This window comes from Cygnus olor, chromosome 2 (assembly GCF_009769625.2).
Source record: "Cygnus olor isolate bCygOlo1 chromosome 2, bCygOlo1.pri.v2, whole genome shotgun sequence".
Taxonomy (NCBI): domain Eukaryota; kingdom Metazoa; phylum Chordata; class Aves; order Anseriformes; family Anatidae; genus Cygnus; species Cygnus olor.
In genome coordinates, this window is record NC_049170.1 from 46,050,692 (window position 1) to 46,078,443 (window position 27,752).

At 40.3% G+C, this 27,752-nt stretch overlaps 3 protein-coding genes and 1 long non-coding RNA gene across 6 annotated transcripts in view; 2 read left to right on the forward strand and 2 right to left on the reverse strand.

The window, feature by feature from the left end:
* Positions 1-8,950, forward strand: part of DNAJC13 (DnaJ heat shock protein family (Hsp40) member C13) — a 54,706-nt gene extending 45,756 nt beyond the window's left edge. For both annotated transcript variants that reach the window (XM_040548416.1, XM_040548417.1), the window contains 10 exons: positions 10-84; positions 220-332; positions 745-914; positions 1,265-1,307; positions 2,071-2,244; positions 3,254-3,433; positions 3,699-3,839; positions 4,308-4,451; positions 4,911-5,010; positions 8,124-8,950. In XM_040548416.1, the coding sequence (XP_040404350.1) occupies positions 10-84; positions 220-332; positions 745-914; positions 1,265-1,307; positions 2,071-2,244; positions 3,254-3,433; positions 3,699-3,839; positions 4,308-4,451; positions 4,911-5,010; positions 8,124-8,221 (1,238 nt within the window). In that variant the 3' untranslated portion in view covers positions 8,222-8,950. The remainder of the gene's footprint in view (positions 1-9; positions 85-219; positions 333-744; positions 915-1,264; positions 1,308-2,070; positions 2,245-3,253; positions 3,434-3,698; positions 3,840-4,307; positions 4,452-4,910; positions 5,011-8,123) is intronic.
* A 1,375-nt stretch (positions 8,951-10,325) lies between these two features.
* On the reverse strand, positions 10,326-17,108 carry ACAD11 (acyl-CoA dehydrogenase family member 11). The gene is made up of 7 exons (XM_040548477.1): positions 17,045-17,108; positions 15,079-15,164; positions 14,805-14,876; positions 13,721-13,875; positions 11,747-11,863; positions 11,244-11,353; positions 10,326-10,710 (listed from the first exon to the last, which is right to left on the reverse strand). The coding sequence occupies exons 1-7, from the start codon at positions 17,074-17,076 to the stop codon at positions 10,596-10,598; spliced, it is 687 nt and encodes a 228-aa protein (XP_040404411.1). The 5' UTR covers positions 17,077-17,108; the 3' UTR covers positions 10,326-10,595.
* Positions 17,109-21,217: 4,109 nt separating this feature from the next.
* On the forward strand, positions 21,218-26,249 carry ACKR4 (atypical chemokine receptor 4). Of its 2 annotated transcripts, XM_040548452.1 has the most exons (3): positions 21,218-22,150; positions 24,496-25,605; positions 25,645-26,249. In XM_040548452.1, exons 1-2 carry the CDS (start codon positions 22,074-22,076, stop codon positions 25,574-25,576), a joined length of 1,158 nt encoding a protein of 385 aa, XP_040404386.1. In that variant the 5' UTR covers positions 21,218-22,073; the 3' UTR covers positions 25,577-25,605; positions 25,645-26,249. The 2 variants fall into 2 exon arrangements, with proteins under 2 accessions (XP_040404386.1, XP_040404385.1); XM_040548451.1 differs by having other exon boundaries at positions 21,223-22,150; positions 24,496-26,249.
* A 479-nt stretch (positions 26,250-26,728) lies between these two features.
* On the reverse strand, positions 26,729-27,737 carry LOC121065569. Its single transcript, XR_005817150.1, has 2 exons — positions 27,547-27,737; positions 26,729-27,092 (listed from the first exon to the last, which is right to left on the reverse strand). It is a non-coding gene; the product is annotated as an uncharacterized LOC121065569 (long non-coding RNA).
* Positions 27,738-27,752: the final 15 nt, after the last annotated feature.

Genomic DNA, 27,752 nt, shown 5'->3' on the forward strand with positions numbered 1-27,752 from the left:
TCTTGACAGGTCGGCAACTTGTCCTTGAAACTTTGTATGCTTTGACATCAAGCACAAAAATAATTAAAGAGGCCATGGCAAAAGGTACAGTAGTAAATTGAAAGCCACTTTTTCTGGAATGGTAGACTCAAAATACAGTGGTCAAATCCATGGATTTTATACTACTTGTGACCAGAAAAAAAAATAAAAAATTGAATGCTTCCTTATCTCTTTGTACAGGTGCTTTAATCTACTTACTGGATATGTTCTGCAACTCAACTCATCCGCAGGTCCGAGCCCAAACAGCAGAGCTCTTTGCCAAAATGACTGCAGATAAGCTAGTGGGTCCAAAGGTAAGAATCTGAACTGCTCTTGTTGGAACTCATCTTGACAGCACCAGCCTCTCTCTAAAGACTGAACAATACCAACCGTTCTGTGATTGAAACATTCACGTGAAGAGGGAAGTAGTTTTCTCAAAAAACAGTTAACTTTTTAAATTTCTGAGCAGACTCCTACAAGTGTTGTATCTGTTGTAACTATTGCAAGCAGTTTGGTTCCAATTTGTAATGACTTTGTCATTAGGGACCCCAATTTCAAATCTGTCACTAGCTACCACTATTTAAAATGATAGCACTGTATTTTGTTACTGTCTAGATAACTAGATTTCCTGAGGTTCTCAACCTCTTTTTCAGTAATGGTCTTATTTGTTTGTTTTTGTTTAGGTGTTACGGTATTCTAAATGTCAATTCTGTTCATCCTTTCTAGGTTAGGATTACACTAATGAAGTTTTTACCTGGAGTCTTCATGGACGCTATGAGAGACAACCCCGAAGCTGCTGTTCATATCTTTGAGGGAACTCATGAAAATCCTGAGTTAATTTGGAATGACAACTCTAGGGAGAAAGTATCAACAACAGTTCGAGAGATGATGCTTGAGTATGTGGAGACCAGCTGCCTAAGCATTTCCTCAGAGATGCTACTTTAGTGATAGTGAACCAGTTACTAGGGAAAAACTATCACAGAGCTCTGTCTGTAAAAAGTAGAATCTTTGCAATCCAGACTTCAGTGAAAAGGAAACGTTCCCTGTTGTATACTGCAGGTGTAACTCAGTGACTCAGTGGTTTATGCATCTAGATAAGTGCTTACTGCCACAACATTTAGCAGGAGGAGAATGGGGGTTTTAAACTATGGGAAATACTTCACAAATGGAGGGAGACTGATGTGGTGTTGTAGTAGGGAAAGACTGCTTCTTCTACTGCTCATTAAACCATCCTTTCTTTTTAAAGGCACTTTAAACTTCAGAGGGACAACCCTGACACTAACTGGAAGGTAAAAGTATACTGTTTGTGTTTGGGATGCTCCCAGGGAGAATATAAGACAGCTGGTAACACATGCCTGTTCGTAACTTTCTATTGATGTGCTTTCTTAATACTCAGTGTACCAACAGGAATTCAGTGCTGTGATAACTAGTTTACCTTTATTTTTCATTACTTCTTATGCCTTGAAATCAGACACTTAGCAGTGTTTTTTTGCCAATAATACTTCAAGTTCTCTGATAGTTCAGGTCATTCTAAGAAGTCAGTGACCAAGGAAAGTACTGGCTTGCTGGAAAAAGTCTTGTCACTTATTACATAGCTATAGTAAACTATTTACCAACCACCAAGTTAGTAAATGTTCAGAAATGTTAGTAAGACACTGAATCTCAGATATGATTGTCCTGAACCATTTCGTCAGGTCAGTCAGTGATGTCCGTTTTTTCCACGATACCTGCATAAGGGTAGAAGAAAGGAGAGGCCTGTTTTATCAGCCACGTTACTGATACTTCTCTTTAGCTAATGTTTACCCCAGTATGGCTATAGACACAGCTACTTGTGTTCTTTGAAAGAAAAGTCCACTGTAGTAGTATGACCTGCACTGTGATGTTCTTTCTACTCTTCTTACCTCATGTTTCTTCAAAATGAGATGCTTATTGGTCTTCCCACAGCTCCATTCTGGAGAACAGTTACCACTTACAGTTATGATGTTAGAATTACAGATCTTGCAAATATTCCTTGCTGAGTAATAACTCCCTGTTTTCTTTACAACTTAACAGCTGCCTGAAGACTTTGCTGTGGTGTATGGTGAGGCAGATGGTGAACTTTCGGTGGGGGGAGTCTTCTTAAGGATTTTTATTGCCCAGCCGGCCTGGGTTTTACGGAAACCAAGGGAATTTCTCATTGCACTGCTGGAAAAGTTTACTGAACTACTGGAGAAAAATAACCCCCATGTAAGTTGTAGTTTTTACTCTGCTCTTTGAATTTGTTTAGAAGTCTCATGCTACTGTGGTCTTTTAGTATCTGATTAACTTTGGTTCTCACACTTTCTTTGCAACACAAATGATTAGTCCACTTTAAACATACCTACATGCTTTTACTAAAAGTAAGCAACTTCTAAATACAAGTCAGTGCTTCTAAAGCCCCGGAAGCCATAGAACTAGCTCTGGTAAGTCTTAGAGGTTTATGTTACAGTAGTGACAAGACTTAAGAAATTGTTCTTAATTATTCATTTACTGACCAACCTAAGAAAATAGCTCTTGCTTTATGCATTCTAAACTTTCAGGTCTTGACAATTCTAGTGTCGTCCTGCAACACTGATTTCCCACTCCGATGGTTTTAAGTTACATGACCTAAATATGGTTCCCACCTAAGAATTAGCTTAATGCAGTAGAGCTAGTGTTCTGTAGTTTGAATGAGGATGTTAAAAATTCAGTTAATAGTATCATTATGTTACTGACTTGAGAAACAGTGTTCAAACAGTTTCTAGCTTATATTTGCAGGGAGACAACTAACTTGCACACTGAATAAAACAGACATGTAGAACAAACTCATGGTAACAGTTTGTGTAGGCATGCAGAATGCAGCAAGTCTCAGTGTTGTTGCACAGGCTGTGGAAACTTCTAAGGCATTCAAGTGGTCAGCCTGAACATTCGTGCTGTCCAGCTTCCTCTAGGCACATAAGCATGTGTGGTGCTGTGCTTGCACAGGCTGCAGCCAGACTGACTTCTCTAGATACTGAAAATGGTACTTAATTTCTATGGAACCTGGGTTTCTGAGATTCAGTGAACGTCTACTGCTTTTGGAGCTGATTGTATTCTCTTAAGCTTAAGTTTCAAAGCAAAATCACGTGATAAAAACATTAGGAACAAAATCTAATGCAGAGCAAGAGAAATGATACGATTTTGGGGATATGTTAGGCTTTACCGAGTTATATTTTCTGGTTTGTTTTTTTTCCTACAGGGGGAAACCTTAGAAACCATTACCACAGCAACTGTGTGCCTGTTCAGTGCTCAGCCTCAGCTAGCTGATCAAGTCCCTCCACTTGGGCATCTTCACAAGATACTCCAAGCCATGAACCACAAGAACAATGCCATTCCGAAAAGTGCCATTCGTGTCATGCACATATTGTCTGACAATGAGGTACAGAATCATTTAAGTGTTCCAGAAAAGTGTAGTTGGAGTATTTGTGTTCTCTAGTAGTGCTTGTAGAAGGGCATTATTCTGACGACTGTAAATACCATGTACCAAGTGAACAGGGACTCTAGCTGATGAATGGAGAATTGATAGGTTAAAGGAACTGAGAAATATTGTTTCTTATGGGAATTTATGGTTAGCTGACTAGATCTGCCATAATCAAGCTTAGCATAAAATAGTGTGTGCTCTGGTTATTTCTGTTTCTTCACAGCTTTGTGTTCGAGCAATGGCATCGCTTGAGACCATTAGCCCTCTCATGAACGGAATGAAAAAGAGACCAGATGTAATTGGTGTAGCCTGTGAAGCACTTAACCGAATGTTTCAGAAGGAACAAAATGACTTAGTAGCTCAAGTAAGTAGTATGTTCTCAGTCTATAGAAATGTGATGTTTGGCTATCTAATCTTTTCATAGGGATAGAGGTACCATTCCACTTAAGCGTCTAGGAGGCTTTAAAAATGTGCTTTTCATGTTGGAGAAGTTAGAAATCCCAAATGCAGATCTGGTCAGGGATGTTGCCCGTCATTGAAGCTTGAACTGTGCATAGGGTAGTGTTGGCTTGTGGCTGCTGAGAACATTGGAATGGCAGCTAATTCAACTGAACTTGTGCCTACACAGAGCTGAACTGCTGGATAGTAACCTTTTGCTTTTGCTTGTGTGTATTTGGGTTACTGAGGAAAAATTGACTAGCTAAACGTACTTCATACAAGCTGTTGTTACTTTTGGTTCGTGCTAGTGGTAGCAATCCAAGAATGTAAGACCTCTGGAACACGTGGAACTTACTAGTCCATGTTAAGACAACTCTTTTGTGTATGGTTGTAGGCTTTGAAGGCGGATCTGGTCCCTTATCTTCTAAAGTTGCTTGAAGGTATTGGTCTTGAGAACCTGGAAAGCCCATCTGCAACAAAAGCTCAGATTGTTAAAACTCTGAAATCCATGTCTCGCAGCCTACAGTATGGAGAACAGGTAAGCACTGAGAAGTGCTGAATTTAGCTTTGTACATATGGAATATCCAACTTTGAACATCCCTTGTTTAATCTTATGTCTGTCAAGCATAAAGTGTTAATATTGTGCAACTATGAAATCGTGATGTGTTGGAACTTCTCAATCTGTTTCTTGTGGAGGAGTCACTGGTTTGATGTATGGTGAAATATACTAGGCAAAAAGACCAATTCCAAGTGCCAGAAACGTTCTGTAAGCTTCCTTCAGCTAGGTTTTTACTGATAACTCTTCAGAACTCCTGTTAGAAATGTAAATTGCTTTTTTGTTTGTCGTGATGAATATTGCTGTAGACAACTGCAGCAACACTATGGATGTATATGCTGTACTATTTGGTAATCCCTTCAGAAAGATTTGGTTCTAGAAAAGAAGTTTATTCCTCTAGAATATTGCAAGTCTTAATGTTAATCTCTTCAAATACTGTAGGTAAATGAAATTCTGTCTCGTTCTTCTGTATGGAGTGCCTTCAAAGATCAGAAACATGACTTGTTCATTTCTGAGACGCAAACAGCAGGATACCTCACAGGTTAGCAACCCTTTCCTTTTTGTCCTGAATCATAGCAAACTGTTACTCAGTTGTCGGACTTGACTCCGGGGATAGTGGTTATCCTTACGATCTAGTGCCGTCATGTGGCCTGAACAGCAAATGCTGTAAAAATGTTAAATTTGTAAAAGTATTTTTTATCAAGTTATTTTTTTCTCAGTAGAGAATGTATTTTTGTGGATAGTCTTTGCTGTATTTACTTTTAAAATATCAGAGCAATGGAGTCTGAATGCTGACAAGTCTTGCAAGTGCACTGTAGTGGTAGAGATTTATTGAGATCTAATGAACAAGAGTAACTTCTCACTTTCTTAGGATCAGTCTACTTGAGTCCTAGAGCAAATTGTTTCCTGAAGTTGGGGATGGGGGAGGTAAAACTCCTTCAAAAATTGAATGTAGGCTTTGTCTAAAAGGCAGTGGTACTTTAAGTAGCTGAACTACATTAATTTGCCATGTGAATTATGCTGCTTTAGCGCAAGGCACGTAGTCATGGTACTGGAACAGTTTGAGTGCTAGTAGCCCTGAGTGTGAAGCCATATTCCAGTAAGACTCAGTGCACTGGTAGAGCCATTCTCTGGTGAGAACGGCCTTGTACCTGTATGTGCAGCTTGCAGTTTACACTGGAACACACCTGTGGTGCATTCTGGGTGAGCCCCCTGCTGGTGCCAGGACTGAAATTGTGCCCCAAGGGTGCCACCACAGTCCTGCTTGCAGGGTGGAAGAGCGCTCTTGCTGTTTGTGCTGTACTTGATCACAGATTACTTGCTGTATCTGAAACTGTTCTGTATAACTGCACTGTAGCAAATTTTGTCTAACGCAAAACCTGATTCAAACTTATGGATCCTTACTAGTCAGCAGCTAAGCAAGTGCAAGAAATTACTCAGTCTCTTAGTTTAGCTTCCCAAATATGGTTTTAGTTTTCTGTGACGAGTCAGTGTGAGCACTTCCATATGCCGCGTGGAACTTTCTCATTTAGTTTAATATAGGAACCTTAATTGAGCTTTTGCATGTAACTGTAATAGAAGTGTATAAATCAGATGGCTATGTAGACAGAAAAGTTTCTTGCATGATACTGGCATGTATTCTGAGAAAATGAAGAAAGAGCTTTTGAAGTCTAGAACTTTTTAAGTCTAGAACTTTAAATTCTAGAAGCAGATGCTTATTGTTTGGTGCATAGATACTTGTGGCAACACCTCCTGTGTCTTTCCACATAGGAAAAATGCAGCGCTTCAGCTCTGAACAGGAGTTCCCTGTTTATTGCACTATAGCAATTTAATGCCACTTTGACAAAGAATACTTGAACTCTGATGCAGTTGGTGCTGACTTCTTTGGTATTTTGTAGATACTATGGATTAGAAATGTGATGTAAACCCTGTCTGATTACTGGCAAAGAGCTGAAACTATATGCCAGAAACTGACAAGCTTGAGACTGGGGACAATGTAGCTATCTAACTGCCTTAGGGACTGTGCTGCATTTAAATTGCTTGATGTTTAAGTGCTTGCAAATACGGAATGAAGATGTTGTTACAAATGCAAGGTATAGATGGAAACTGAACTGCGAGGTTTTTTTAACCTGCCTTATCTTGTATTCTGCCTTACCTTTTGCTTCAAATTGCTTTGCTATTTGCACTTCCCTTGAAACTTCCCTTGCTTATTTCTCTTCCCTCAGGTGTCTCTTCTCCTTCCCTTCTAACTGGCAGCAGTCCCCTTCACCTGAGAAGTGGGCTTTAGATCTGCTCTGCCAGGCAGCTTGCTAACTTCTGTGTAGCTCTCTAAAGCAGGTAGATACCATCTTGCAAAATGCTCGCAGCATTTGCTACATTCCCAATAACAGATGCATGTCACAGAATTGTAACAAATGTGTGTTCCCAGACTGCAAAATGCTGACAAACTTGCCTTCTTTCTGCACTCAGCAGAAAACTAAAATCTGCAACAGCTGATACTGGCTGGGCTCTACGGATGAACTGAACTTCTGAAGTATGTTAGGAATAATTCATGATGAAAAGTTTGAGGGACAAGAGCAGTAGTGGAATTTTTGTACTGTGCTGTCAGAATTCCTTCCAAAGCCAGGGATTGTTGTACCAAAGGCACTGCTTGCTTTGTTCTCTTGCTTGCAGTCACAGCATTAGGACTGTTTGCACTGAGATGAGAAAAAACATGCTCTGATGTTCTGCCTCCAGGCTGTAGTGGGAGAAGGGAGAGTGGGGAATAAAGGGGGTAATAAATACAGGAGAAATTGGCGGAGATGACAGTGGGAGAGTAAAGAACCCAGCAGAACTTACCATGTCAAAGATCAGCAGTGTAGGCTGAAGGTAAGATACCAAGTCAGTAACTTTATTGATGCAGGAACATGTCGAGGGTTGGCAGTTTTCTACGATCGCTGATTTAATAAGGATTGTTGTTGAAACACCTCATGCTGCAGCATCGAGTCCTTATTCCATTTGGTTCAAGTTTCTTTATGACTAGAAGTTACCTCTAAGCTTTGAGGAGAGGATCCATGTCTGCAGTGCAAAGCTGCGTTGTTAAGGGAGGGCACAAAGCCCGCAGACAAGCTTGAGGCTTCTGCCTATTCATGAAGCAGCACAGTGAGCTTCCATTTTAAATACGTGGCAGGGAAACCCTTTTTAGTGGTAAAAGCATAAATGTAGAGCCTGGTAGCGGATCAGATGCCTGAAGGCATTTCACCTGCAGCAGGTGTCCTCTCCTTGGTGCAGAAAGTCTGCTTCCTCTTTACTGCCACTTCTGTGGTGGAAGATGAGCTGGGTAATGGGTGGATTTTTTTATGACTTGCTTGGCACATCAGAGGAAAAATACTGTGAAGTCTGGTCCACACAAGCTAACCCACTTAGTGACTAAAGGAACTAAGCTGCCTTAATTGCTTCTGCTCCTAGATTCCCATGAATTGTAGAATATAAATGGAAACTTAAATGCTTGTATAAGTTGTTGGGTTGACTTGGATGATGTATTTGAGTTAGCAGAGGAAATTAGAATAGTTCAGTTGGAAGAAACCTACAAAGATCAATGAGCCTAAAATGAGGCTGCTAAATAACTTTTTAGAAGCTAAACTAATGGCCAGTATTCTGTTTTCTTTCCAAAAGGCCCCGGAGTTGCTGGCTACCTTACTGCAGGGACAACGTCATCTGTAATGCCCAACATACCACCCCCAGTAGACAACGAAGTGGGAGATGTCAGCTAAGGACTAGAAATTCATGTGAAAGAGGCACAAAGGCAGACTGGCCAGTGATGAGGAACTGCGTTTTCCTCCAACACATTGAAGTGAACTTACTGCCTTTCCAAGTGTTTAATGACAGTGTTATTCCTTTTTCTATGACTGTTTTTTAGGAAAAAGTTGGTGATTCTAACTATCACACTGTAACATAAGAAAGCACTCTGTGGATCAGTTGAAATGGGTACGCAAGAATTTTTTTCTTGCTGTACGTAAGCACATTTTGTTCCTTTATATTTGTTTACAAGACTGTGAATCAAACTTTCCTAGTTTTTATATCTTATGACTTAGCATGACTGGAGTTGAGCTACAGTCTAGAGGAATTGGGCTAAAATCACTTTGACCTCACCAACCCCCACTAAAAGGACATCCCTTCTTTTCCTAGTCTGACATGATCACTCCTCATTGAACTTGACTTCCAAAGGGTATCTCCCCACACCAGTTCACTGATGTCCTTAATCATTAACGTTATCTTCCTGAGATCAAACAGCATTAGACACTTGTATGTATAACTGGCTTTACCAAATTGAAAAAGCTTCAGCAAAAAACTTAAGGTTGACATGTTATGTAAGAAATTAGTGTAATTGTGAAATGTTCTATACATTATCCAGTATATAAAAACTTTCTATATTGAGTGTACATTATACAGATCATTCATATGTACATAAAATTTTAAAATAAAGGGAATTAAGAGCCTTGTTAATGAGATAAAGCTGGTGTTCTTATGTAGCAGTTCTTTGAGGGTATGGGAAATGAGGGTGGTCAAAGACCTTAATTTGAGTGTGGCTAAATGGGGTTCCTAGGACTCGTTGCTTGGAGAAATATGTTGTGCAGGCTCTGACACTCCAGAGCAGAACTACTAAATGACAAACAGTGGTACAGCGTAGGTTGTCTTGTATTTGAAATTGACTTCAGCAACTGACTTGTTGACATTCTTAGCTTCCTAGGAAACAGTCTTGGCAAGAAGCAAGAAGAAACAAAGACCGGTGGGAATACAGAAAAGCATTATTGCTTGCTTGAAAGCTATTATTTTGTAGGTATAATGAACTGATATGAAGAAACTTATTTGCAGAAAGCTTCCTGTTACAGGTACTTTGTAATTGTACCACCCTGACTTCAGCAGCTCTTGCTGGAATGCCTTTCAGGTGAATGCTCATCTAGTTCTTCTCAGTCTTCAGGATGAAACTGGAGCAAGTTCTGACCTTAAGCCCTACAGCTATTTCTTTCTGAGCTCTGACATCGGGCTAGGGTTGGTTATGCAAAAAGGTAATCGCTTGTATCGTTAAGTTAATTGTTGATCACCCTGTAAAAGCTGAAATATTCTACCTGCACTGTCCTACTTTAATAGGAAATAGAACTAATGACAGTGCTGTTTTCTGTAATCTGCTTGGTTCTGTTGTACTAGTGAGTTCTGTGGTAAATAACGAACGTCGGGATTGTTACAGATGCAGCACTGAGGAACTATGGCCTTTGGGAACTTCACAGATGGGCACGAATGGCAGAGCCTGTTTTGGTAGCTGAGGAGGAAGCCATGAACTGCCCTGTGCAAACCAGTCTTGGTTCCAGCCAAAATTTCAGCTCTTCAGAGGAGAAGATGCCTCTGAATCTCAGACATCTTTAAGAAAGGGCAGGAGCAGCTGCAGCCAGGAGGAGGCTTGTGAGGCTGCACAAAAGGAAAGTTGCAAGGAAAGACAAAAAAGGGTGCTGATAAGGAGAAATGGGAGATGACTTTGAGGGGAAAAAAGTAAGGAACAGCAGATGATTTGCTACACCTTAAGTCCAAGCTCCTGTGCTGCCCCTAGCCCCACCTGAAGGGAGGAGAGGGGAGGACAGTAACATTTGGTGAAAATGAGGAGAGTTTAGAGCAGGTAAGGGGGAAGAAAGGGGACTGGACTAAAGCCGAGCTTTGGAAAGGGGAAGAACAGCGTTTGTTTGTTTAATGGTTTGCCATTTAATCAGTAATTAAGTTTGTCAACTTGCCATAAATCGAATGAAATTGCCAAATGAAAACTGCTTTGACTTTACAATAAAAAGTTAAAGGGCTTTGGCTCAAAGCAGATAAAGCACTTTAAGCCTGTTAGAAAATAGATTTTAATCAGTGTTATAAAGAACCCAGACAAACTCTGTTTACATGTGCCCTTACTTCACACAGGGTATTCTACAAACTCTTAGAGCAAGCCCCGATTAATAAATGTAATAATTACAAGTAAAGGTTGAGAATACATATTGATTCAAACTAGAATCAAGGTTTTATATTGATCCAATTTTAGCTTAAACATTATTGCACTGAGTAATGTAATCTTCCCTAAGTCCTCCATCCACATGAGAGGGCTTTATGCTGACATCAAATTTTTGCAGTTAGCTTCTTCGACTGATCAAGTAGCTCCCACCTTGCAATTGTTGAGAGATGAACTTCATCAGGCCCGTCTGCCAGGCGTAAGGTCCGAATATAAGCAAACCTGTGTGGGAAGATCTGAATTAGGTTACAGCCCTTTTGCAGTAGCAAACTAGTCTGACAGCGGGAGTTCTCAACTATTTTTGCTAGTCATCCTTTTAATAAGATTTTTCAAAAGACAGGAGGTGTTTTTCATAACACAGGAAGTGCTGCAGCAAAATCTTCCTGGCAGGGTTGAGATTCCAGCATGGGCTGGAAATCCTGAAGGCTTACTTTACCCCAACAACATAAGGGATTAGACTGAGCTTCGGAAACAGATCCTCTGTGCTGCTTTTAAGAACCACTTTAGGTCCACTGGCAGCTTCTGTGTTTTGGTGGTTGTTGTTTTTTGGTTGTGCTTTTCTCTTTTTTGCTAAGGATAAAGCAATGCTATTGCATGGGGATTGAATTGTAAGAGCAAGTTGTGCAAGAGGGTGTGTTTACTATGATTTCAGGCTACCTGAGGTAAAAAAAAAAAAAAAGCATGTACTGGCATGATAAAATTACCTTATCTCTAGTAACTAAGCGTTCTGTTTAAGATAAGTATCCCTTACTCACATTGAAGCCAAAGGAAAATCCTGGGAAACTCCACCTCCCCCACACACTTGGATTGCACAGTCAATCACTTTAAGCACAGCCCGAGGTACAACCACTTTGGTCATGGCTACCTGTAGTTAAAAACACATTAACATCAGTTTCATAAGAGAATGTTTTACCTAACAGTTCTACTGAGGGCTGGTTTCTCATAGTGCATCCCTTTGGAGGAGGGATGGAGAGCTCTGCTCTTCCCATTCCCTTAGTAAGTTGAATCCTCTCCAGGAGAAAAAAAACACAACTATGCCATTGGGTTGAGATGACTGGGCCCTACTTCTTCAATCTGATGAAGTATTTAAAAAATAAACTTTTTAAACTGAGATCTCTTTTCAATCTCAATATAAGAATTCCTATTGCAACATGAAGTTGTACTCTACGATTAGGCCAACTTTTAGCAATATTTTTAGCTTAAATTTCAACCAGTTATCTTGTGAAAAGGCACAGGTTCCAGCTGCCACCAAGTTTACCTCTTTCCTAGCTCTTCTGTTGCCCAACGTATCAATCTTGCTGGCTGTTTTTAGCGTAAGCAGTCTAGCCTGTTCTATGCTAAGGCGGCATTCAGCAATCCAGTGGGCAACAACTTCCTGAAGAGACAAAGAAAAAAAAAGTCAGTTAATGCTTTCTACCTTGCCAGGGTAAACCTGCCCTAAGGAAGATGTCTATATTCCTCAGCATATGTTCAGTCATTTAGAGAGAGATCCTTGTGCAAATTAAAGCTAGTTAAAGGCATCTAATTTACTATAAGGAAAAAAAAGAAAGAAAGAAAACATTTGACACACAAAAAGCCGTAGCAGTGCTTTTCCTGGCAGGAAAGAGCAAAGGGGCCGGGGGGGAAAGCCTGGTTCACTCATTTCTGTGAGCAGACCCATGGCCATTTCTTGAAGCCCTTTCAAGGCCTGCTTTTTTACTCCCTGCTTTTCTTTACCTGATACTGCACCTCACAACCCTCTTTCCACGTGCGGTGCCATGCCACACTATACAAAAACTTGGGGTGGTTGACAGGGTGAGGTGGTGAAAGAAGAGAGAGGAACCAGTTGTTTTTCTTAAGCTACCGGTAATGGTGTGTTAACACACCCAGGCAAACAGCTGCAGGGTGGTGCCTGCTGCATCTGTCTTCACAGTGATAAATTAGTAGCTCCCTTGATCCAAATGAAGTTTGAAATATGGGATATTTGCTTGCAAAATATGATCCTGGCAGCCCTTTCCTTCTCAGCTGTTTTTTCTGTGCACATCAGAAAAACGTTCATGTGATGCTGGTCAATAAACAGCCAGTTGGAGCCTGAGCCAGTCTCAGGCATGCTCCTGACTGTAGTGCGAAATGTGCTGCCTTGGCAGACCCAGGAGGCATCAGAAAATGTGCGGCACTTGCTTCAGTGCAAGGTCTGGGGGCTCAGCTTAGCTTCTACCACTGAAGGTGGTCTGACCCCTGCAGAGGCATTCAGGTGCTCCCTCCCTCCTGCTGGCAGCTCCCAGCACTTTGACTTCCACAGGGGCAGCATGGCAGTGACAGCCAGCCTGCTATCCCAGGCAGCCAACGGCTTCCCCTCTCTCTTAGCTATCCCAGAACTGCGGAGAACCTTCTCTGGTTCTTCAGCTGCCTCCTGCCCTGTCTTGCCTGTGGCTTCATCAGTTTTCCTTTGATGAGCTGTTGACAAATGCAGAGTGCTCCTCATCCAACTATTATTAATTCTATGTTGTAGCAGTGAAGGGAAGTTTGGCAATGACATGACTGTAAAGTGGATCTGTAAGCTTATTCCCTCTGGCTCTATACAAACTTCTCTATAACCTTTGCCAGACGCTAACTCAGCTTCCTCTTTCCATTGCTTTTATGTGTTTTTTTCCAGTAAAGTCATCCTATCTGTTGGGTAAGACTGAGGAACACTTGAAATGTGATAGGCCACCTACTAAATTCCCATAAATTCCTATAGATTCCTATTAAAAGGAGACTGTCAACTTATTCTGCCTATTGATAGAAGAGAGCAAGCTCGCTCTCACAAAACCGTATTTCAAGTCCAGAGCTAGAAAAGACCAAAATCCCAGTTTGGCCTTGTACTGGTCTGTACTTTCATGCATACCATTAATCAAATACCTGTCCAAACATCAGTAAAAGCAGGTGAAAACCACAGTAGCAAAATTTGTATTGAAAATACTCCTGCAAAGGAGTATAAGGAAAAAAAAAAAAATCCTATAATTACTGTGAAATATGGGAGCCTCCCAATGTGATTTTTTTTCCTTGGACCTCTGAAGCATTAGAGTAATTTATAAGATACATAATAATAATATATATATGATATATATAAGATATATATAAGATATATCTATATGTAAGATATAAATATGAGTAATTTAATGGCAAGGCACATCTATTACACTGCCCACTGCATGAGCAAAACAAAAGGTGACGTCTGGACTGTGTGAACTAAGAGAGAGAACACGCTTACGTGGTGGTACAGTTTCTTCCCAAAAGTCTCTCTCTCTGCTGCACGCTGGCACATGATCTGTAAAGCGGTTTCAGCTGCACCGATGGACCTCATGCAGTGATGAATTCGGCCTGGCCCGAGCCGACCTTGTGCTATCTCAAACCCCCTACCTTCACCTGGTGGGAAAGAAAAACAGGTACGTGCAGATTCCTTGATTTCTGCTTGAAACAATCCGTGGCTCAGAGCAGAAGGGGCCACATAGCATTACAGCTAAAAGCAAACTTCTTGGAAGTTTATTCTGTAGGACTGTTGTGCTTGTTTACTCTAACTAGATCCATATTAACCTACTGTTAATACAACTTACAGCACAAAGAACACCCCAAGATGGTTTCTGAGAAGGTTTGGTTTATTACCTGATTTAATTTAAATGTTGTTAATCTCACACTGAAAAATAAACCTGTGAGGTCTGGTATAAGAATCTGGGGGAAAACTTTGAGCTTTCCAAGTCCAAGGGCTACTACAGAGAGAAAGTTCTTTCAGAGTAATAAAAATAACAAAAAAACAAAACAAAAGCTATTTAAATCCTGATGTTTTCCATCTAAGAGAACTAGAGTAAAGTTGTCCCTGTAGAAGTTCACAGAGCTGGTTGGCTCATTCTTTCATTTTTCTTTCAGTTCTGCTAAATCTGCAGGTACCCAGGTTTGGTTGGCCACAGACTACAACAGACCGCTCTTTTTAAAAAAGGCAGTACAGTCTGTGAAAACTGGCTTGGGGGAAAGAATGCCACTGACAGTTTCTACTTTGCTCCACTTCAGGGAACTGATTTTTGCACAACAGCTTCAGCTACCCTACTTCCTTCAATCATCTTTTTGTTCTAAACAAGCTATATTCAAGCAGCAGGCAGGCTGCTAAAGAACACGTGGCTCCCTCTTACATGTGTTTGAGAACCTGGCTCAGCCAGCCAGTCTTGCTGGACACACCTTATCTAAGGAATCCCCCACTAGCGGTTTACATTAACTTAAGATGAGTCATAAAATAAACCACCGTTTTGTAAAATTTGGTTTGTTGCTGTATGCGTTAAGAAGGAATTAATATTGAAACTCACCCAGTATTATATTGGAGGCAGGTACTTGCACATCATTAAAATGTATCTCAAAATGGCCTCCATGGATCTCATCTGCAGGTACAGAGAGAACACAACAGCAGGGTAAAATGAAGGAGGATGCAATATGCATTTAAAAAAAAAAAACAAACAGGCCTTCAATTTGACTGTCTGTATGCATTTTACCGGTCTATGTCATATACAATATTCACGAGTATTACTGCAGCTGCTGCGATTGCTAACAACAGACATACAGCTGACAAATACTATCACTTACCCAGGTAGCCAAACACCGAGAGGGGTCTTATCAGCTTCACTCCTGGCGTGTCCATGGGAACAAGGATCATGCTGTGCTGCTTGTACCTGATCAAGACGGAAGATTAACTTCGAGTTTCCCCCTCCCCTTACTTTTATGTTCTATCCTCACTTTAGCACTTGCATAAAGAATATGTTGAGATTTACCTATACCGATTACAGCCATCCTGCCTGCACGTAGTATGGCATGCATACTGCAAACCTCCTTGAATTTTACTACTGGCCTCTAACGCACGCTGAATGAAAAGCTATTGCGTCTGTCACCTGTGCAAATTCTACCATCTGTTCCTGTATCACACAGTCCATTTCCTCCTCTTGGCTGTTCTTTTTTGTTCTCAAAACACGTTTATCATTGTCATAATTTTGGCTTGCCTATAGTTCAGGAAACTGATCCTCATGTTTAAATTCCTCCAGGAAATTTAAGGACAATTAGTAGTCACACAGGACTGGAGGTGACTTCCGAGGTACCTGAACTCAAGTCTCCTGTTTTAGAAACTGCAGAATCACAATTCCTTCCATGAACTCTTGTTCAGCTTCCAAGAGCTCAACAGATGCCACAGCGTGCACAGCCACTAGACAAAGCATCCTGCATGCTAGAAGACAGTTACTGTTTACTTTTCAATGGAAGCCTATCAAATCCAAAAACCTCTGATAATCAGTGGAATTTGGGCTAAAATCCAACTTGGAGATAAAAATGGTTCTAATTTTGTGTGTCACAAGCTGCGTGATTTCAGTGGAACCAGTCACAAAGCATTTTACTCACGACTTGCATAAGATTTTTGCAAGAGGAAGGTTCAGTTTGGTAATAGCAGTTGAACATGATATGCCTTATCCTTATTTTAAGCAAAAAGAAAAATTAGATTCCTATGTAGGAATGGAATCAGTAGGTCTGATTAAAGATGTGCAATGCTCTCTATGCACATAAGTTCATATAAACACCCCGTGTTTCAAACTTAATTTTATACCTGCAGATAATTCTTTTGAAGAACTTAGTAGACAACTTCAGGTCTCTGATATGCCACTTGTACTCGTCTGTTCAGGCAAGCTTTGAAAAGTTTTATTATTGTTTAAGCAAGCAATTCTTCTTGTTAACTGTTTTCGTAAGCTAGACTTAGAAATTGTAAGCCCGAGGTAGTAGAAATTTCAAATTAAATAGGAAAAAAAAAGGAGCATGCTACTGATGTAAGGATATGACATCCCATAAAGTGTCAGGTGCATTCAAGTCATAAATTTTTCTTTACACTTGACAAGAACTGACTCTCCTCTTCTCCTCTGGGCTGATGCTAGCAGAGAGTCAGGATGTGTGCCACAGGGCCCTCATCCCACAGTGATGGTGACAGCAGAACAGGGCACTACCCTAAGAGCAGTCATGGCACAAAAGAGGCCATTTACCAAGCCGGTGGCCATGTGTTGGCAGGCAACATGAGGCCTATCTTGGCTGCCCACCCGTCTCACCCATATACACAGGCTGCCTTCGTGCATCTAGTGATCATCCACAGAGCTGCACACGCACCGGCAGCAGAGGAAGCTGCCCCACTCTCCTGTTCTAGGAACAACTAATTCAAACTAAAAGTATTGCGGCCAAGATAAAGTTAGTGAACTCCAGAGAATTTCCTGATCCAATTCATCACACAGCTGCACAAACACTAGAGCTACTGTAATGGAGGGGGAAGCACGTGGATGCAAGTTGGTGACAGTGAAAAGATCGGGAGCTTTCAGTTAGCAGCAGCTGAGAGCAGAGCAGGAGCTTGGTCATCAACATTGTTTGCTAAACCTCTGTGTGCGTCTTTTTAGAAGTCCCCTGTAATTCACACCCACATCCAACCAATCGAGGCAATTAATGCTATCCCACTTAAAGTTTTTGCAAGCAGTGAATACTCCAGGAAACAAATTCTAGGTAACTCTCTGAATCTACTAGAAATCCTTACCTGGATGCTGAGGAGGTTTTGGTTTTGCCCATTACAATTGCAACTTTGCAATTCGGGTTCCCAGCACCTTAAAAAAGTCACAAACACAAAAATAGTTGTCAGTATAAAAAGCTCAATATAGACTCAAATGAAACTTCATATGGATAAATCTGCCTTCCTTTTGTGTTACAGGAACAGAAGTATGCAATCTACTTCTGTGTTTATACTCTGAGTAACCAGACATGAACAAAATCCATATTATTACTCAATATGTAAATTGAATTGATTTATGGGGAGAACAACCAAAAGCCAAACATCCAAACCCTCCAGGACCCAGCTCTGCCACCTATTCCTATGAAAAAGAACAAGAAGGAACTTGAAAAGGAATCTAATTATTTTTGTCTCCATTGCAGCTTAGCAAATACATGTAACACAAAAGCACACCTGAAGGTGAGATGCTGCCATTTCCAAAGTAAAACTTCTTAAAGCTATACAGACTGGAGGATCTATATGGGAATGAGATGCTGACCACATTATAACCAGCAAGTTGTGTGAATAAGACCTCTGAAGGGTTATCATTGATGACTTTGCTATTATTTCAGCAACTTCAGGAACTTCTCTGGAATTAAGATTTTTCTCCCCCTTAAGCAAATGATTATAGTTTGTGCTTCAAAGAAATAACCTCAGTGCAAATTGTTAACTGAAAATAATCTGGTAGCATTCCAAGCCATTGACAACATTATTTGATACACGTCTTCGTAGCATAAAGCTAACATTTTAATGTACAGGTCCTAAAAGATTCTACCATTGATTAAAATGGCATAATTTTTCTAAGAAACCTAATCCCCACTATTTTTTCTTTAAAAGTTCCTCAGTACCCAAGCATTCTCTCATTCCTTTCAATGTCTCACACACACAACAAAGGGCAAAGAGGGCAGGACTATACTGGACGCGTAACAATCAGCAGATATGTTATTGCTATCTCAACGGCGATGACAAGCTTCACAGAGCTGTAACTGGAGATCTGATCCACACCAACTTCGTTTGCTTTGGTGTCAGAAACAAGTATTTTTTACCTTTTTAACTGCCCAGGCAGCTGTTACCACAAGGTCTGTGAGCCTCTGGCCTACACAATACAACCACCTGGCTGCAAGAAGAGCTGCTTCCTTGTAAGGCCAGCTGCTGTGATGGCCAGGAAGTGAGAAGAGAGATTTATTTCCTTCTGATAACACTGCCTGTTTTGAGGGTTGTTCACCTTCCTCTCCTGCAGCATGCTGTTTGTCCTTTGTTTTCGAAGCAGGGCTATCTGTGGCCTACAGGCTGTGCTAGCCTAGAGAGCTAAAATAGCTGAGTGAAAGGCTGGGGTGGGAAGGGATAAATCAGCTTGGTAGAGAAAAGGTAGAACTCAAACAGCCGACTCATTTGGGCAACTACAACGGGCAGGTGATCAGCCCCCAAGTAACACAACATACGCTTTGCAGTATATTCCCCTGAGAAGTGTTACACTCTGAAGGGGTAACTGACTCTTCTCCTCTTCCACAGAATTGCACATGTGGTATCTTCTAAATCACATTTATCTTGAAGTGAGGTTTACAAGAAAGGTTATTTTGACTTTCTGGAATCAGTACATAAACGGTTTTGTAAACGGCACTCGAGAAACATCCCTGCTTCAAAAAAAAAGGCAGAATTTCACCACTCTGAAAAAATCAGAAGCAGCTTTCATGTTGAACTTTGTGAGGAGTTCACTGAGAACCAGACATCTGGTTAGGAGTTCTAAATCATCAGCACAAATAAGTTCTTGGAAGGCAAATGCATACCTCAGTTTTGTATGTACTTCTCCTCTGAACACATCAAAGAAGGACAAATTCCTGGCCTTTCTACTCCTTCAGCCTAAAGTTCTGAAAATCCCAAACACATTTCAATCCAACTTTGACCATAAATGCCAGAAAGAAGTTCTAGTCCAATGCAGGTCTCTGAAAGACTCCAGTGCTTTGAAAGAAAATGCAGGCTGCCTGGATGGAATAAATCCCTAGTTTATAAATGGCATTCACATCTTACTTCTGGAATTCAAAGAAACTGCAGGGGGATGGAAGAGCCAGAGAAGCCTGTCATTTTGGCTGGAGTTAGTTGAAGTTTTGCAAGAAACTCACAATTCAACAAACAGAAATTATAGAGATTTTAGAAGGTCAGTTTTAAATACAGTTCTACATTGATAGGCTTTATAATCAGCATTTTCATATATATGTCTGCACAACCTATCCAAAATCTATAAACCACAATGCTGCTACATTTGGAGTCATTGTAAGTTTAACTTATATATTGTATTTTTAAACCCTTCATTGCGTTCACACATGCAAAGACAAAGACATTTAAATATGTGCTTAGAGGATTGATCACAACCGTATTAGAAACCTAACCTTTGCTATCGGAGGGCTCAAGATGCTGACCTTCACAAAATCAACTTATATATGGGTTCTTTTTGGTGGAGAGTACTAAATGTAGCACAGACACAGACAGTACAAATTTTACTGGTTTCATAAGCCAACAGCACTTAATTTTTGCAATTTCATTATCTGTTTTTCATTTTGCAACTTAGTTACCTGTTTTTCAATGTCCCATCTTTAAATTTTTGGCTAGGAAGACGAAGGTAAGATAATCTACTACTTGAATTTTCAGAATACCTATAACTCTTGTCAGGTTGCCTGCTGCACTGGTCAGCCAGGTGGGTTACCTCTCCCAGTTAAAGATCTGAGGTCTGTGGTGACATTTACCATCTTGGCAACTTCCTAGGCACTGACAGACAGATGTTCTGGACTCTCCTCCAAGAACAGACTGGATTGAGTAGGGTAGATGGCAGTGTGGTATTGGCTGCTGTCAGCGGAGATCTAACGGAGACTAGGAGATCTCAAGAGGCTGCAGTATTTTCTATCTTACTGGCACAAAGTAGTTGTACAGTCTTCTCCACATAACACTGCTGGATATCTATCTCACATATGGTGAAGGCTATGATGGGGCCGCAAGGAAACTGGCTACAGCCAGGAAGACAGAGATGATGCTGGGATTCTGCAGCAGATCAGCAAAGGCTGCTCAGTTCTGCACTGAACGTGGCCGCTCATGATGCCCAGCTAGAGCTCACTTTCTCTGATGGTGCCAGTGAAAGCAGCTGCTGAATTTAGGAATGTTTTTTTCCCTCTCTTCCATCCAATTTTTACACAGCCCCAAGTGCTTCTTAGTCGAATGATCCACTGTCACTTTGCACTCATACATTTTTGCTGGTTTTGAGCACATAGGGCCATACTAAAATGCAGTATGATGTGATGGCATTATTTCTGTACTGGAGGCTTCTGTTCTCCCTGTACCCTGCAAAGCTCTGAGGAACTGAGGCACTGTAGTAACAGCACAATACTTACATGAGTTGCCTTCCTACAGCCTGCCCCCAGGACCTCTTAGCCACTGACAATACAAATGCCTTTTCCGCAGGTAATGCACAGACAAATAAAAAGCTCCCCCAGGGAGCTTTCTAAGTTCTGCCCTGATTATTCTATCATGCTGGGGACAATATTGAGACAAGAGCCATCCAGGAGAACTGAAAGGCTCCCTTAGTTTATGGATATAGAGCTCAGTCCTCTTAAGCAATGACGTGACTTGCAAGCAGCAGATATGCTGGAAGCAACCCAAATATCCTTATCTATCACTGCAAACACCAGAAAAATGCTATGACAGCTCAAGATGAAGGCTGTACAGAACTAAGCACAAACACTGCAGCATTCTTTCTTCGGTCTGTCATTCCTCTTCCGATCTATTTTTCTTCTTCTTGTGAACACAAATGAACCTAGAAGAACGTGGAAAACATCTGCCTGTTACATTCTGAGCTGTCCACTTTGAAAACCTTTCCTTTCATATATTCCAAAATAGCTGAAACACAGACAGATGGCTAAGCCAGCCTTAGCAGGTGTGTCAATTTAGCCAGTGTGCCAAAAAGTGAAACCTAACTTCTGGTCTGCCCAAAACCTCTCTCTGTCATTTGGCATCGATATTGCATTTACTGAAACTCATACAATTGCTACAGGATACAGGGAAATCCAACTAGAATAAAAGCTCTGAAAGACCAGGAAAGGCTCCCGACCCTCTGCACAAGATAATACTTGCACAAGAGACCAATTTGAGCTCTAGGGATTGTGGCAATTTAAGCAAGATTCAGTCATTTCAGGAATCCTTAGCACAAGTCCATACCTCAGTGCTGAAATATTAACATCTGCATGTAAAACACAGAACTGTTGCATCTTTCATTTCCTGGAAAAGCACTGCCTCTTTATAATCCAGGCAGCACACTTGCAAGTGGAAAAAACATTGCCTCATGGAAAGAACAGCCTCTTATTTTTCCTCTACAGTTTCTGAAGAAATATTATCAAACACTAACGTGATTATGAGCCTGACTGGTAACATCCAAGTCCCTGAGAACTCTCCCACAGGGTGCAGGAGTACCTGCTTATACTCTGGCTGACAGCTTGCCACTTGCTTTCACATCTGTTTGCTATCATCTTCCCAGTTTTGTTCAATATCAAATACCAAATGAGCAAACATTCCACTCCATTTCACAAAAAGCATACATCTCTTCATTTTATCCCCTAAAAAGTTACTAAAATGTGGGATAAAAGGTTTTCTTAAATCCTTATATAGGCAGCCATCAAAAGCACAGTACTGCCCTGATGAAACGATGCAGCGACTTCCTACTGGCAGCTGTCCTAGAAAGATCTCTCCCACTTTTTCCTCCTTTTCACATTTTAAATGTGTGATCTGTTAAACCCTTTTGATTATATGAAAAATGGACTTTCAGGACTAACTCAAACTGTAACATACTGAAATAGTAGGAGTTTTGATGTTTCAAAGAATACTTGCATTCCAGTTGGAACAGGGAAGAAAGTAGGAAACGTGAGACCTCAGCACCGAAGTTTCAAGGAAAGCAGGATTTTTTTCTCTTTACTGGTGAGTCAAAATGAAAGTGCAACTGACTTCCAGAGGAGGGTGTGGTGCTTGAAGACAAAATGTAATGTGTCAGACCAACTCGGACCATTTCACTGAAGCACATCTCAGTTGCAGTACCTGCTACCAGTCTGCAGACAAAAGGTTAGTTTTGTTTTATTTTTTACAGTTCTGTATGCTAACAATGATATATCTATCTTATTTACAAGTAGAAGAGCTAGGATTTACTCTTACTTAAGTTGGCTTTACGGAGAGACTTCATTTAACTAAGACACATGCTTGTTTCCAATTTTAAAATTAGATTTGTTCAGTAGAAGAGCAGTTAGTGCTCAATTCATCAAAGAAAAGTCTGTATGTTTAAACTGGGAATATTAACTTCATTCAACATGTATTTGTACAGTCAGTTCCACGTCAAGTTTAAACACACAGAAATGCTGAATTTGTATCTAACTGGAAGGCTGGAAAAATACTGCAAAAAAAACATACAATGCTGTCTATTAATATACCTATTAATATATCTCCTAGAAAACAGTACTTGAAAAAGCAGCTGAGGTTCTGAACTGTTTTGGGTACGTGTGGGCAGTTGTATATGCAGTAAGACTCCTTTCTATGCATAACAACATCCTGAGCAGTCTCCAGCTGTAAGATTCAGTCTACCCACATGAATTTGATTCTGTAAGAAATTCCAGTGGGGCATAAGGTGGCTCGCTCTGTGGGCTGTGACTAAGTCTCTTCCTCCACTGTTCAGCAACTGGCTCCACGGGACAGCTGTACTTTATGTAATACATATGTATGCGTGTGCCTGAGAAACAACATTAATAGGAATGTCATAATATGAATAGGCATTCTAGCCAAAAATATGACTTTATTTTTAAGGGAGAAATATCAACTATTGAATACTACATAACTGTTTCCGTCAAGGACTCGGGTCAGCCAAAATCACATAAGGCAGCAGAGCATGTTCCCTGTCACAGCCAAACTGCTTTGTGATATCCAGACTTCATAAAGTTTGCACTGAAATGTTTATCATTTGGCTTTCAAGCAAATTTGTTAGCGATGCAATTTGATTAAGCATTCCCAGATAGGTTCTGTAATAGATGTTTAAACCACAGCCTGAACTTTTCAATTTAAGTTTTAATTTTTTTCTAATCTTGGCTAAGAGATCAAACTGAGGCTGCAGCAGTTCCCCTTCTACTAAAAAAAGAAACAATTGCTGCTGATGTCTGAATCTCTCCTTGAAGTATTATAAAGCTGCAGAAGATTACCCTTGCTGAAAAATTCTGCTAACCTAAACTGTTAGGCACAGAATTGATACCCCTTGATAAACTTAATAAATAGAATTATGTTACTTTGCATTCTGTACATTTCATTTAGGCAACAGTAAATGGCAAGACTACAAGATTTAAAATATGAGTAATCATTGTTTTGAAATGTTAACCAAAAAATTCAACAAAGTCATTAATGGTGAAAGCCATACCAAACAGATAATTTCTAACCAAAACAATTTTTAAAATTTATACAGCAGATTCACTTAAAAAAAAACAATATAAATATCATGTAAGAAAAGAAATTATTCATTTCTATTTAATTGGTCTGTATCCCCGAACGAGACATCAGTTAGTAACTTCTTTTTCCTAGTAGACAGAATACATGAAAAATATTTTAAAGAAGATAGTTTGTCACAAAGTTTTGGCAAACATTCAGTTGAACACCTGTCTCAAAAACAGAGATGGTATTTGGAGTTTTTCAAAGCTTGAAAAAGCAAAACTGCAGCTCTGAGCAGAGTATCAGAAAAAAATCTGTTTTCTGTAACATTGGCCTCAAATTTGGAAACATTGCAGAAGATGAGAAAGGGGCACATGTTTTTCATTTTCAGCAGCTTTTTCCTACATCTGTTAAGAAATCTTAATCCCATTTATTTCAAGAGAATGGGGCTCTGCAACACTGTAGTTTAGAACAGAAAGAATTTCAGCAAATTAGTCAATGAAAACAGTTACAACAGAAGAAAATACTGCAGGACATGGCTTGCTTAAGACATTAAGACACAGTCTGAAGATAAGAACACTTAAACTTCAACCTTAAACAGGCAGTGAGAATACAGCCCTAGTGTTTATGGAATAAATCCATCATGAGGTAGTACTTGAAAAAAACAGCTGAGATTCTGAACTGTTTGGGTACTTGTGGGCAGTTTTGTATGTGATAAGATTCTTTTATGCGCATAACATCCTGAGCAGTTTCCTAAGATTCAGCTTGCCCACATTAATTTGATTCTGTAAGAAATTCCACTTGGGCATAAGTCGGTTCATTGTGTGAGACAAAGACTAAACAAAGTGTGTTCTGCCACCGTTCAGCAATCGACTCCATGGGATAGTTGTGCTTTATGTACAAAATTTTAAAGCTTGAAACCAATATTATTTCTTCGTTGTCTGTCTTCTCAACCCCTTAACTCCCTCCCATCCCTCCCCCCTTTCTTTTTTTCTGACTTTTAGGTTTGCCATGGGCTGGAATATGAACAACTCAACTGATTACTGGATTGAGGATGAGGAGGATGATCTCAACTCTGTCATAGATTACAACATGTACGAGCTTCTCTGTGAAAAAGACGATGTGAGAAAGTTCAGGAAATTATTCCTTCCTGTGTTCTACGCATTGACTTTCACTGTTGGAGTCGCAGGAAATTCCTTAGTGGTAGCAATTTATGCCTACTGCAAGAAACTGAAGACCAAGACAGACATGTACATCATGCACCTCGCCATCGCCGATCTGCTCTTGCTCTTTACACTCCCTTTTTGGGCTGCAAATGCAGTGCAAGGATGGGAAATTGGAATATCCATGTGCAAGCTCACTTCTTCTCTGTACACCATGAATTTCAGCTCTAGCATGCTGTTCTTGGCCTGCATCAGTGTGGACAGATACAGGGCGACTTCTGGATCCCAAGGGCACAGAAGAGCTGGTAAACGCTGCAGCATTACCTGCTTCTGTGTCTGGCTGGCTGCCATATTGCTCAGTATCCCTGAACTGATCTTTAACCAAGTCAAGAAGCACAATAACAGGAATGAATGCTTTCCTGTATTTCCAACGAACATGGAAACTCTATTAAAAGCAACCATTCAAATCCTGGAAATTATCCTGGAATTTCTGCTTCCTTTCCTAGTAATGCTGACCTGCTATTCAGTTACTGCTCGAGCAATCTTTAGATCTGCAAACGCTAAAAAGTCTCGACCTTTCATGGTTCTGTTGGCAGTAGTGGCTACTTTCATTATTACTCAGCTGCCTTACAACATTGTTAAGTTCTGGCGAGCCATAGATATCATCTATTTATTGATTACTGACTGTGATGCAAGTAAAACTATAGACATTGCGCTCCAGGTCACCAAGAGCATAGCTTTGTTTCACGCCTGCCTGAACCCTCTTCTGTATGCCTTTTTGGGCGCCTCCTTTAAAATGCATATTATGAAAATAGCAAAAAATTACGGCTACTGGAGAAGACAACAACAGAATGGAGTACCTGAAGAAATTTCTATGAATTCTGAAGACCGTACTGAACAAACAATTAGCTTCACCATATAGACTATTACTTGCATTACCTTACTCAAAAGGGGAAATATTTACTAACTTGGGGAGGGGGGGGGGGATAGGGGATATTCTTTCAACAGCTGTTTCTCTGCAAGTCAGCTTTCAGATGAATCTCTGAACCTGCAGACTAGCCAAGACACTACACTGCAATTCAAAGTGGAACACCATTATTGAAATGAAGTAATGAGCAAGAACAAATACTGAAAGTGACAGAAACAATTAAGGTGTTTACTACAAACAAATCAAAACATTAAGATTTAAAAATGAGGTATCGGTTCATGGTTGAGAATTGACAGGGGAAAAAAAAACTATTTTCTACGTGTGTTTTCACATAAGTATAGCAACAAGAACATCCTCCACAAAAAACACTAACTCCTGCTCTGTAGCTACCTAAAAAGATCTTTCATCTCTCCATTTGTTGCTCACCCTAAACTTCAACAAGCCCAGTGTCCTACAGGAGGCACATTCCAGATCTCTGTAAAGGTAACATCAAACGTAAATGCCAAAATACTGAAGTCAAAGCATTGGCAGAAATATAATAAAAGGTTTGAAGTTAATTTTCAGACACAGGGCCTGGAATTTCCAGTCAGAATCTGTAAAATGAACATGACACTGAAATAATTATAATCTTCTAAATTATGCTGAGATACAATAAAATATAAGAACATTAAAAGTGCACTGGCTTTCATTTTTTTCGTATCTTTATCTTTGCTTTGTTTTAGTAGGTATTGGCATCTCTCATCAGAGGCTTTTATCCATCAGCAAGGGCTAGAGGCCTTGCTTTGTGAACGAGAGAGGTTCTGACTCCATGTGGAGCTGGTGGTTGGTGGGATTTACAGTGTTTCCATAGAGAAGTACCAAAGCTGTCCTCTACTCCAGTGCTGGCAAGAATTCCAGAAAAACAGCAGTTTTCTATTAATCTCTGGAAAGGTTTGAAATACATTGATGTATCAGGTTTCTAAATGCAAAAAAGGGGTATTACAACATTACTATCCCTGCCTTCAAACATCCTATGGACTCTAACAAAGGGCCTGAGCTACGGCTTATGAAAGCTAACAGGAATCTTTCAATTTTAGACACTGTTCCTAGTTACATAATTATGGACTATAAGACATAGAACTAAAATGACAGACAAGAAACAATTGAAGCATAAACAAGGCACAAACCTCTTCTCTCTGTTTAGATGACAAAAGCTTACAGAATTTCAGTCCAGTATTTTGAAAAATAGCAGAACATGAACAGAGAAGTCAGAAGTGCTCAACAGATGGCCTACACATCCACCATAAGCCTGACAGATTTAAACCATCCTGGATTTACTGTAGATGTGCAAAGCACCCATACATAGCACGGTAAGAAATTCAGTTCTTCCAATGAAGCTAAGAACTATTTGCATGTGTGAATTACAACTTGTCTTCACACATACATAGCGATTGCACCTGAAATGACATTCTGACCAGGCTGTCAGGCTTCTGGAATTCCCAAACATCAAAGATCCTCATGTTCACCCAGACTAGAGAAGACACAAAAAACAAAAACAACCAGGCAGAAAATGAGACTAACTGTGACAGAGCTGTAACCCAACCAGGCAGAAAAGGAAATTCTACATATAAGACAAAGCTGCATGTATGTGTTTCTCAAACTTCTTGACATTTCAGTGCCTTTTATGAGTCTGTCTTTACACAAATCTGACTGCCCTAATTATTTTGATTAGGGGTAAGACAAACCAAATGATGCTTACTCTGCAACATTTACTTTCTTTTTATAACTCAGATAACTCACACAAACCATTCTATGATTCTATGAACTCATTTTATGAATAATATTTTTCTGTGCATGACCTGCTACAATACTTTTCCATTACTTCCTTAGGAACTGCAACACACAGTTGGGAGACTTTGTCCCACAGCAAGGGTAGCAGCTAGCAGTCAAGTGACACTTTTAGGTCAAGAGGCTAGATACCATACCTGCTTTTGCCTCCAGTTCTGTGGTACTAGGAAAGAGAGCGAGCCCAATCTTCTGGTGAGTCTAGGTATTGCACAAGAATATCTGTGTAGGTAGGGGGCCCACACAAAGGTACACAAATGAAACATTCGAGTTTCATTACAGCTAGTAACTCAGTTAGCTTCCAAACTCCCAGTGAATGATGATTTTCCAGAATTTACCACTTATG

Excerpts from the sequence above, each read along its gene's own strand:
- ACAD11 (XM_040548477.1), bottom strand. The coding sequence starts at position 17,076 with ATGGGCAAAACCAAAACCTCCTCAGCATCCAG. Across the intron at positions 15,165-17,044 it reads AAAACCTCCTCAGCATCCAG|GTACAAGCAGCACAGCATGA; the intron begins GTAAGGATTTCT and ends CGTCTTGATCAG. Across the intron at positions 11,354-11,746 it reads ACAGAAGAGCTAGGAAAGAG|GTAGCCATGACCAAAGTGGT; the intron begins GTAAACTTGGTG and ends TTTTAACTACAG.
- ACKR4 (XM_040548452.1), top strand. The coding sequence starts at position 22,074 with ATGTGTCAGACCAACTCGGACCATTTCACTGAAGCACATCTCAGTTGC. Across the intron at positions 22,151-24,495 it reads TACCAGTCTGCAGACAAAAG|GTTTGCCATGGGCTGGAATA; the intron begins GTTAGTTTTGTT and ends TCTGACTTTTAG.